The 10,619-nt window shown below is 39.8% G+C and overlaps 1 protein-coding gene across 2 annotated transcripts; it reads left to right on the top strand.

The window, feature by feature from the left end:
* Positions 1–816: 816 nt before the first annotated feature.
* On the top strand, positions 817–9,575 carry LOC126591495 (uncharacterized). Of its 2 annotated transcripts, none has more exons than XM_050257192.1 (3): positions 817–984; positions 1,965–2,143; positions 9,295–9,575. In XM_050257192.1, exons 2-3 carry the CDS (start codon positions 1,976–1,978, stop codon positions 9,460–9,462), a joined length of 336 nt encoding a protein of 111 aa, XP_050113149.1. In that variant the 5' UTR covers positions 817–984; positions 1,965–1,975; the 3' UTR covers positions 9,463–9,575. The 2 variants fall into 2 exon arrangements, with proteins under 2 accessions (XP_050113149.1, XP_050113148.1); XM_050257191.1 differs by lacking the exon at positions 817–984 and adding an exon at positions 1,283–1,380.
* Positions 9,576–10,619: the final 1,044 nt, after the last annotated feature.

Raw genomic sequence — 10,619 nt, 5'->3', positions numbered from 1 at the left:
CCGAACGGTTTGGTTTTGTGGTTTTGAAACGGTTTCGGTTTCGAAACCGAACCGCGGCAAAGAAAATGGTTTGGTTTCGGTTTTGGATTTTCGAAACCACACCGAAACTGAAACCGCACCATATAATAAAATTAATAAATAAATGTTATATTTTTAATCTTTAATTAGTTCAACTAGGTTACTAGACTATCATTATCATCTAGTTTTGCGACTCCTGAAGGTTGAAACACATCTTCATCTCCTTAACTCATCTTCTTAAAACTCATCTTTGGTGTAGTTTTGTTGCAATTTTTTGTTGTAGATTTGGTGCAGATTTTCTGCAGTTTTGCTGCAGATTTGATGCAGCTTTGCTACGTTTTTTGTTGCAATTTTGGTGCTGTTTTTCTGTTGTTTTGCTGCATTTTTTTTGCAGTTTTGCCAGTGTTTTTTGCTGCATTGTTGTTGCTGTTTTTGCTGCGGTTTTGCTACATATTCATTAATTAATATATGAGAAAAATAAGGCCGTCTAATGTATAAATACGTGTATATTTTAAATTGTACATTTTTTTCTCAAAAATCAAACCGAAACCGTTTGAAACCGCACCGAACCGAATCGAACCAAATAGGTTTCATTTCGGTTTTGGCTTTAAAACCGCACCGCACCACACCGCAAAATGTTTCAATTTTGGTTGTGATTTCACTCGAAATCGTACCGAACCACATTACGCCCACCCCTAGTTTCCACGATGGAGTTGCTCTTATGATTTTCGTTTTTTGGGAAATTGAAAATATTATAGCAAGGGCCGAAGCCAACTTTCAAGTCCATTTTCTAATATCAGCCGGAAAAAGTGATTACTTTTCATCAAAATTAAAAGCTACCGCAAGCATCCTATTCATTCCCAATTAATTATTCAAAGCGGATCGCTTTTCTCAATTCCATTAGCCTATAACATTTTCGAGCCACCGATCATGAAGTTAGGGTTCCATAGCCCCTGCTGCCGATCTGTAAGTCTCCCTTTCCGTTTCAATTTGCGTCTGCTGATTTTCTATTGTTGGTTGACTTTCCTTTTCTGGGCTCTGTTTGTTTCCCGGGAAAAGTAAATTCTAGGACGGGAAATCGTATAGCATTCAAATTTTCAATCATACAAATTTGTTCGTATTTGGTTTGGATTGGTTGAGAGACAGAGCCCAATTGAACTGCTTTGGAATTAGTTGCACCTGAGTTGCGTATTTGGATTTGATTTCTACAATATTATCTAATTACTTGTGATGTTTTTTGTTTGTTTGTTTCCTATGATGTCTATTGTTTAATGCTTTGCTCCGACATGGTTTCTTCACTTGTAAGGCTTCAATGGATGTTGTGTTTGTTTGGTTGCTGGGAATTTCGGGGACATGAAAATGGTCAGAAAATTTTCATTTTATAGACTTTGAATCACTTGACTTGAAGCAATAGTAGTTTCCGGTTAATGATTTTGTCTCATTGAGTCTGTAAGTTCTCGGAATTTGTTGAATCCAGGCACGGATTAGGACCTTTGGTACTAAAATCATCGCCAGTCGTCACCTGCTATTTAGTCAAGAAAACATTGCTTAGACAGAATTTTCCTTTAGCTAACAAAAATCAGTTATTATGTCAAATCTACGATGCTTCGACACAGTGGTATCCCCTCGTATCCTCGTGTTGTGTCGTATTCCCTTGTGGTCATACAACGATTCTTCTTGTTAATTTGACGTATCCCCGCGTCTGCGTCCATGTCCGTGTCCGTGTCCATGCATCGTAGTGTCAAAGGGAATTCACTAGAAATTTTTCCGTAAACTTCTATGTTACGTATAGGAAGATGGAGTGCAAGTGCTATTTCTTTGTCAAACTCTTTTCCAATACTTGGAACCCAAATTGTAAAATAGAAGTAGTAGAATATAACTTGTAGTTGCTGACTGCCTAGTCTGGTTTTGTAATTCGTATTTTGCTTGGTTTGACTATTGAACAGGTCTAAAAGAAATGCGAACGATGTCAAGACCAGTGCTGCTTGTTTTTCTGCTTCTTATTCTCATAATCACTTCTCAGTTTGAATGGAAGCAACAACTTGTTCCTGATCTTGACACAACTCCAAGCATTTCCGAAAAGCAGAATCAAAACTCGAATAGGGAAGAAGTTGTAAAAGAGAAGGTAATAAGCTTCTTCCTGATTCATGTAATTCTTTGTATTTGTTTTTGGTAAGTCCATATTTCAGTATGTTTTCTTCACTTTGAACTTCCCTTATTCTTTGATGCTGAAATGGAGATATTGATTGTCACAAAATATTTCTTGAACTGAGATGAGCTGCGTATTGTAGACATATAAATGTGCAGGTTCGTCATTATTTTTCAGTAGCTCGGATGCTGGCTAATATTAGTTGAAAACACAATCATATCTTTTCTCAGTCGTTCTTAAGGAACTAGTGACTACAAACATCTGAATTTGTTTCTTTGTTTTTATTTTTTATCCTATTCCATTTGACGATGTTTAATGCACATACGGAAGTCGCAGCCATAACGAATTTCCTAACTGATTCAGCCTCACCCCAATGCGAGATCACATACTTGATCTTTGCTGTCACCTCAGTCCTGTGTGTTTCTGTTTCCTCTAGTATTACTTTGAAACAAGCAAGTCTCTTCTCTTTGGAGGCACACAATCTATGCAGGCGTATTTTGACCGTATATAGCTTGAATAAAAGATAATCCGATAGGCTTGTATCAATCAAGAAGCATTCAACTCTTCTGAGCATAAGCAATAATTATAAGCTGTTTATACTTTTTACATTGGGTATGTACTGTTGGTATGAGAGAGGTTAAAGGGATTGAAGCATCACCAGTTTGCGCTTTCGAATTCTAAACCTAGACTTATGTTTACTAAGTTGCACGCTTCATGTAACCAAGCTGATTCTATGTGATGTAATGTTCGTAGATTATTATTTCACGTCAATATTGTCAAACGCTGAGGCTGATTGCACAGGAAATTCTGACTTATCATATACCCTATTGCACAGGAATGTCAAACGCTAAACATTTAAAATAATTCGACTTATCATATACCCTAGTTATTAATTCCTAAAATTGTTTTTACCTTTGACCTATATTTTAATAAATGTAGAATTTCTTTTGTCATCCATAATGCTTTTCGCAGACGATATAGTGTTGATAGATGAAACTCAGGAAGGGGTAAATGCGAAGCTTAACCTTTGGAGAGAAGTGTTGGAATCTAAAGGTCTTCGCCTAAGCCGATCAAAGACAGAATATATGGAGTGCAAGTTCAGTGCAAATGGAGGCCAAAATGAGTTAGGGGTGAGGATCGGAGATCAGGAAATACCAAAGAGCGATCGTTTTCGCTACTTAGGATCTATCTTGCAAAAGAACGGAGAATTAGATGGAGATCTCAACCATAGAATACAAGCTGGATGGATGAAGTGGAAGAGTGCATCCGGCGTGTTGTGTGACCGCCGTATGTCACTGAAGCTCAAGGGAAAATTTTATAGGACAGAATGTTTACAATAAGGCTGGCGATGCTGTATGGCATAGAATGTTGGGCGGTGAAGCATCAACACGTACACAAAATGGGTGTAGCGGAGATGAGAATGCTTCGTTGGATGTGTGGGCACACGAGAAAGGATAAGATTAGGAATGAGGATATCCGAGGTAAAGTAGGAGTAGCCGAAATTGTAGGAAAATTGAGAGAAAATCGGTTACGGTGGTTTGGACATATGCAAAGAAGGCCTACTGACGCTCCGGTTAGAAGATGCGATCACGGGGCAGAGGTTCAGGGCCGGAGGGGTAGAGGAAGACCTAGGAAAACTTTGGAAGAGACTCTAAGAAAAGACTTAGAGTATTTGGATCTAACGGAGGACATGACACAGGACCGAGCACAATGGCGTTCTAAGATTCATATAACCGACCCCACTCAGTGAAGAAGGCTTTGGTGTATTTAACACAATACGTTGAAATGAAGCAAAACTTATTTATTGATATCTCCGATAAGTTACAAATATGTACATATACATGAGTTAAAATAAACAAACAAGAGGGAGCCTTCACAAAGGTTGCTTAGGAGAAGTCTCAGCAGTCGGTAGAGCCCCAGAAAGAGAAGGCACCGGAGGGGGATCATTCGGAGCCTCAGTACTGGACAGAACCCTAGAAGGAGGAGGCATCGAAGGTTGATCATTTGGAGCTTCAGTACGCGGTACAGCCCCAGAAGACGAAGGCAATAAATGCCTTTGGAACAAACCCACAAACCGCTGATGATCAAATAAAACCTGACCATCAGATTCCTTCATCTGGTCAAACTTCCTCTTCATGTTTGTAGCATAGTCATGTGCGAGCCGGTGCAATTGTTTATTCTCATACTTGAGCCCTCTAATCTCTTGTTTGAGACTCATCACTTCAGCCGCCAATGATTCAACTTGGCGGGTTCGAGCAAATAGGCGCTGGGCCATATTAGACACAGAACCTGCACACTGAACACTTAGAGCCAGAGAATCCTTAACAGCCAACTCATCAGACCGTTTGGAAAGTAGTATGTTATCTTTGGGAGTGAGAAGGTTCCTGGCCACCACCGCAGCAGTCATATCATTCTTCATCACGGAATCCCCAACGGTAAGCGGACCAGTAGGGGATAAGAAGGATGGGCGCCATATGTTGTCTGGAGAAGGCGTGGCTGCCTCTTCAACGAGGTTTAAGTCAAAACGACGGTCGGAGGGGTCATACATTTTCAAAGGTGTTGAAGAGAGAAGAGGTCGGACAAATCAAGATCTTAGAAGTGTAAGAAGGGAGCTTCTACTGGTGAAGATTCAAGTGTGCTTTGGAACTTAATGCCAGCCTCTATAAAAATTTGCACTCGACGGAGTTTCAGAAATCGAAGAGGCGCCTGCCTAGAAATCGAAGAGGCGTTTGCTTTCTCAAAAGCTGGGCTGCTCAGAGACCACGAAGGTCGATCTCAGAAATCGAAGAGGCGTTTGCTTTCTCAAAAGCTGGGTTGCTCAAAGACCACGAAGGTCGATCTCAGAAATCGAAGAGGCGCTTGCTTTCTCAAAAGCTGGGCTGCTCAGAGACCACGAGGGCCGATCTTAGAAATCGAAGAGGCACCTGCTTTTTTTCAGCCTTGTCAGCACCTTTCACATGCACACTCAGCTTTATTGAAATTACGGGCATTCTGTTGAAGATTTCTGGTGAAGTAGAAAGCACGTGAATCTTACTGTTCAATCATCCACTTTCCACACGCACCATCAGCTCATGGGTACCATAGATAACTTTGCCAAAGATCTCTGACAAAGTTTAGACACGTGAAGCTTGCAGCTCCCACTACATCGCTATGACCAAGAAGGGTAAAAGAATAGCAAAGAAACAGCACTAACAAAGTTTAGATACATAAATTTTGAAGGTCTAGCTACCATATTATTACCTACAAGGGTAAAGGAACAGCATCGCTGCTGGATAATTGGAAAGTCCTTGTGTCAACCTCTGTGCTCTGTGGCAAGGTAGACTAGCAAACATGCCCAACCTTTACTTACATTCGAGAAAACACTCCCAACAAGATTGCTTGCTCCAAAATCGAAGAGGCACCGTTCTCCGAATCTCGAGAGCCAGACTCCCAGCAGGATTGCTCTCTCAAAAATCGAAAAGGCACCGTTTTCCGAATCTCGAGAGCCAGATCTCTGACAGGATTGCTTGTACGAAAACCGAAGAGGCACCGCTTTCTCAACTTCGAGAGCCAGATCTCCTTGGATAAAGCTTGTATGTAATCTTCACATGCAACATCAGCTTTCCAGATACCACAGACCACTTTTTCAAAGTGCTCTGACACACGTGAAGCTGGCAGCTCCCACTACTGTGCTATGACCAAGCAGGGTAAAGGAATAGCATTACTACTTGTTGTTAGGGAAACTCCTATATATGTCGACCTCCATCCTCAACGGACAGGCAGACCTGCAAAAATACTCAACCCTTCCTCATATCTGAGAGGGCACTCCCAACGAAGCCTTTCGAAATACTTAGCTTCATTTCCCCCCGATAATACCTCTGCAAACAAGCTACACCAGAGCAAGAATATCTCATATCATCAGGGTTAAAAGCAAGAGTATCCCATATCATGCTTTTTCCCTGTCTTTTCCTTTGGCCTTGTTCTTACCTTCAAGACAAGGAGAAAGAGAGCAATCAGTCAGCACTTGGAATCAAGCTTCCAGTCAGGAACTGACGGCCTGGAACCCCTTACCTGATTACTTACCTGGCATTGCTCTCGAGTACCCATTTTCAACATCTTTTGCTTCTAGAGAAGATACCACATCTGCCTGAGGAACAGATAGGGAAAGTGAGAAGGATACAAGGAAGCATGTGGAGACAAGCGTAACAGAACACGTGTCGATACATCCACTACTTTGTCAACAGCAAAAGTATCCCATATCAGCAGGGTCGAACGTACTCTAGATTTGATGGACGTGTTTTGACCCTCAAATTCTTCAGTTGGCCTTATACTCTGGAGGAAACCAGAAAATCCTCCAGCCCAGTTCAAGAATAAGCCTGTGGAAAGTTACTTCTTCAAAAGCAAAAGTATCTCATATCATCTATTCTCCTTTTCTTCTCTTTATCCTTCATGTTGCCTGCAAGATAGGGAGAATGAGAACAATCAGCCGGAACTCGAAATCAAACTTCTGATCTGGGACTGATTGCTTGGAGCTCTGATTGCTTACCTTGTCTGTCACCTCTTTCAGCAGATCCCTTAGCTCGGCGACTTGGGGAACTCCTACTACATGGTTTGTATCGCGCTTAACCAAGCCTGAAACTACAAGTAAGCTTCAAGTGAAATTGATACATTACCTTGTGCATCTCCACTAGTTAAAGATACCACCCCTGGATGGAGGAAGCGTACTTCCAGAGAAGATGCCACATCTACCTATGAGATAGTTAAGGCAAGTGAAGACGAGAGCCTGCACCTATGTCATTTGTACTAAATCATTCACTTGTACTCACTAAAGGAGAGTTTGAACCTATGTACTTGCGTAAACCCTTCATAATTAATGAGAACTCCTCTACTTCGTGGACGTAGCCAATCTGGTGAACCACGTACATCTCGTGTTTGCTTTCCTGTCTCTATCCATTTACATACTTATCCACACTAATGACCAGAGCAATCTAGCGAAGATCACAAACTTAATACTCTCTGTTGTACCAAAGTCCTCACTGATTTTGTGCATCAACAATCCTTAAGTCCTTACCTTTTTGTGTTGGTAATGGATTAGTTAACAGGACATATTCAAGATGATATTCCTTGGTGTATGCTTTTCGCAGACGATATAGTGTTGATAGATGAAACTCAGGAGGAGTAAATGCGAAGCTTAACTTTTGGAGAGAAGTGTTGGAATCTAAAGGTCTTCGCCTAAGCCGATCAAAGACAAAATATATGGAGTGCAAGTTCATTGCAAATGGAGGCCAAAATGAGTTAGGGGTGAGGATCGGAGATCAGGAAATACCAAAGAGCGACCGTTTTCGCTACCTAGGATCTATCTTGCAAAAGAACGGAGAATTAGATGGAGATCTCAACCATAGAATACAAGCTGGATGGATGAAGTGGAAGAGTGCTTCCGGCGTGTTGTGTAACCGTCGTAGGCCACTAAAGCTCAAGGGAAAATTTTATAGGACGACAATAAGGCCGGCGATGTTGTATGGCACAGAATGTTAGGCGGTGAAGCATCAACACGTACACAAAATGGGTTTGGACATGTACAAAGAAGGCCTACTGACGCTCCGGTTTGAAGATGGGACTACGGGATAGAGGTTCAAGGCCGAAGGGGTAGAGGTAGACCTAGGAAAACTTTGGAAGAGACCCTAAGAAAAGACTTAGAGTACTTGGATCTAACGGAGGATATGACACAAAACCGCGCGCAATGGCGTTCTAGGATTCATATAGCCGACCCACGTAGTGGGAAAAGGCTTTGTTGTTGTTGTTGTTGTTGTACCCAAACTTGACCTCAAGTTTTGTAATCTGAAGTTTAGGAACTCTTGTAATTTGGAATGCAAATCAACATCACTTGTAATCATGGAAGCAGTAAAATCATTAAGAAAGAGTCATGGTATTTTTCTTTTCAGCCACACAATTACACAATTAAACCGATAAGCAACCATAAACGGAGTGGTTATTAAGTATGTAAATTCAAATATCCGATAGTGAGTGCTTTCTTCCACTTCTGAACTCCAATATCACACTCATTTGCTCTCGTTAAGCTTTCTTGTTACTATCCTTTGTAATTAACCATGGATGTTGTTCTTCATCTGTATGATCAGGTCCTTTGATTCCTCCCCTTGGAACTGAAACTAGTGTTTCCTTGACTATTGAGTGCTGGCTTGAGTCTTATGTATGTATCTCTTGTTCTCTACCTTATGAGCAATTTGGTACTGATATCTAGAAAAGGGACAAAAAACAGAGGCAGATAGAATATAGACGCTTACTTAGAACGAGAAGTAGAATATGATGAGAGAGAGGAATTAGGCTGAACTCTTTTACGATAAAAATTAGAGTAAGCTAAAACAACTGATTAGAGGTGTGATATATGTTTACAGTCGGTCCCAACTTAATTAAGGGCGGTGCTATTGGTACTCCAAAAAATTCATCGTGTGCTCCTCCCTAGGTGAAATAAATGAGGGAGGAAAAGTGCAGGAGGACTTTTTCTTTTTAGTGCTAAGAACAATTCCCACAATTAGTTCTTGAACTCATGGATAAAATTTAACCCTTACGCCTAGAATGAGCACATGTTTTGATTCTGACATAAAAGACAGCACTTTGTAGGCAATTTATTGATATATCTGTTTTCCGTACGGTGGTTAATTTCTATCAACTTTTTCTATTTATTACAAGGAGAATCCGTGGAATAATGTATATATAGGTCCTCATAGATCTGTTATCCACTTATCATGCATATGTAGTGGCAGGGATAATGCATCAAGGAACCAGACACAAACTCTTAAGTTTCGGGATCGAGTGGTTTTGTAATTATGTTATGATTCGTTTGGCCTATTGGTTTTGTAGATGCAGCGTGACTCCCCATGAATCTAATGACATGAATGGACATTAGTTGGATCCATGTAGTGTATTATGGGCAAACTGGTACTATCGCGGTGTTACCCTAATGAAATATGTTTATCTGAAGTTCCCATTGGTTTAAAATGACATGTTAATGTGCTCTAACGATCTGTTTCTAATCTGTCTTTCAATTGAATCTCCATTATTGATCCAAGTTATCCTGTGGAATCGAAGGTTTTTCAAGTCTCCTAATTTTACATGTTTGCTTGTTGTAGATCATATTATTGCAAGAAAAGAACATTCAGAGACTTAATGAGCTTGTTCGTAGTCTTCGGGAACAGTTGGTACAGTGTAGGAGCAAGAATGTGACAAAAAATCAAACTGTAAGCTTCGTAACGGAACATGGAACGGAACTTGAACGACATCAGATATTCAATGACTAGGCTGAGCCCATGGAAGTATATGGGTACTTGTAATATGTTTGACCTGTAAAAGCCCTCAAATTTTTTACCAGGTTTCAGAAGTAATTCAAATTTAAAGTTCATATCTCGAATAATCTTCTCGTCATATTTTAACTGTGATTCTCACTAGTTTCTTTCATTTCTCTCCACGTTTTCCTCTTTTTTTTTTTTTTTTTTTTTTTTCCTCATATGCTTTCAAACAAAATTAGTTGGTCTTCCTGCTTTGTTAATGAATAAGAAAAGAAAGTAAATGCCATTTTTGTTTGTGGTTAGAACATCAATTAATTTGTTTTGCTTTCTCTCTCCCGTCATAGATTTTCAATGTAATAGTCACATTTGATACCTTTTCATCCATTACTCGGTTATAGCACGCAGATCTATTTATTAATGTTACACCCCCAACGCTTATACTTAATGGGTACATTTGTCGCTTCAACTTTCTATTTAAATAGATTGTCTTATGCTATACGGGTTTTATGGGTTGTATACCTGTTATAGCCTTTAGGTTACACAATTAGGAAGACATATTAAAGCAGATAATTTGGGGTTAGAGGCCTAGGGCATCTACAATAGAGATGTAAAAAGAAAAAAAATCAAATTTAAATGTAAAGGCTAATGTGGCAATGTGAAATTTTCTTTTGCTCCAACACATGTTTTTTTTATTCAATTAATATTTGTAGGACCCATTCTTCAAAATAAATAAATCAAAACTAGTTTTAATGGTTTTATGATTAGTGCATTACTAGGATCCACATAACAAAATATTAAAAAGTAATTTGACATTAGATTTTCTCATGTATCAAAATTGGATGCTCTTTGCCAATCCACATAAGATTGAAATATCAATGGAGCATCTATCTACCTTCAAATTATATTACATGCCATTCCATTTAGGTTTGGACCTCCTTTGGTGATACTATTAGGTGGCAAGATTCAAAAAAACAAAGACGTGTTAAATGGGTTGACATGGATTAGCACAAATGGGACTCTACTTCGGTGTGAGTGATCAGCACAAAATTCACCCGTATAAATAGAAGTGGTTCTGCAACATTCAAAGGACTTTCAACTCCACACATAAACGGCCCGGGCAAATTCTCACTTTACCCAAAACCCTCTCAAACCTTTGAGAAAATACTAAC

The sequence above is a fragment of the Malus sylvestris genome, chromosome 11, assembly GCF_916048215.2.
Source record: "Malus sylvestris chromosome 11, drMalSylv7.2, whole genome shotgun sequence".
NCBI lineage: Eukaryota > Viridiplantae > Streptophyta > Magnoliopsida > Rosales > Rosaceae > Malus > Malus sylvestris.
This window is presented reverse-complemented; position numbering and strand designations above follow the sequence as displayed.

Coding starts and splice junctions, on each gene's coding strand:
- LOC126591495 (XM_050257191.1), top strand. CDS start 1,290: ATGCTTTGCTCCGACATGGTTTCTTCACTTGTAAGGCTTCAATGGATG. Junction 1,381..1,964: donor ATTTCGGGGACATGAAAATG/GTCAGAAAATTT, acceptor ACTATTGAACAG/GTCTAAAAGAAATGCGAACG. Junction 2,144..9,294: donor AAGAAGTTGTAAAAGAGAAG/GTAATAAGCTTC, acceptor TGCTTGTTGTAG/ATCATATTATTGCAAGAAAA.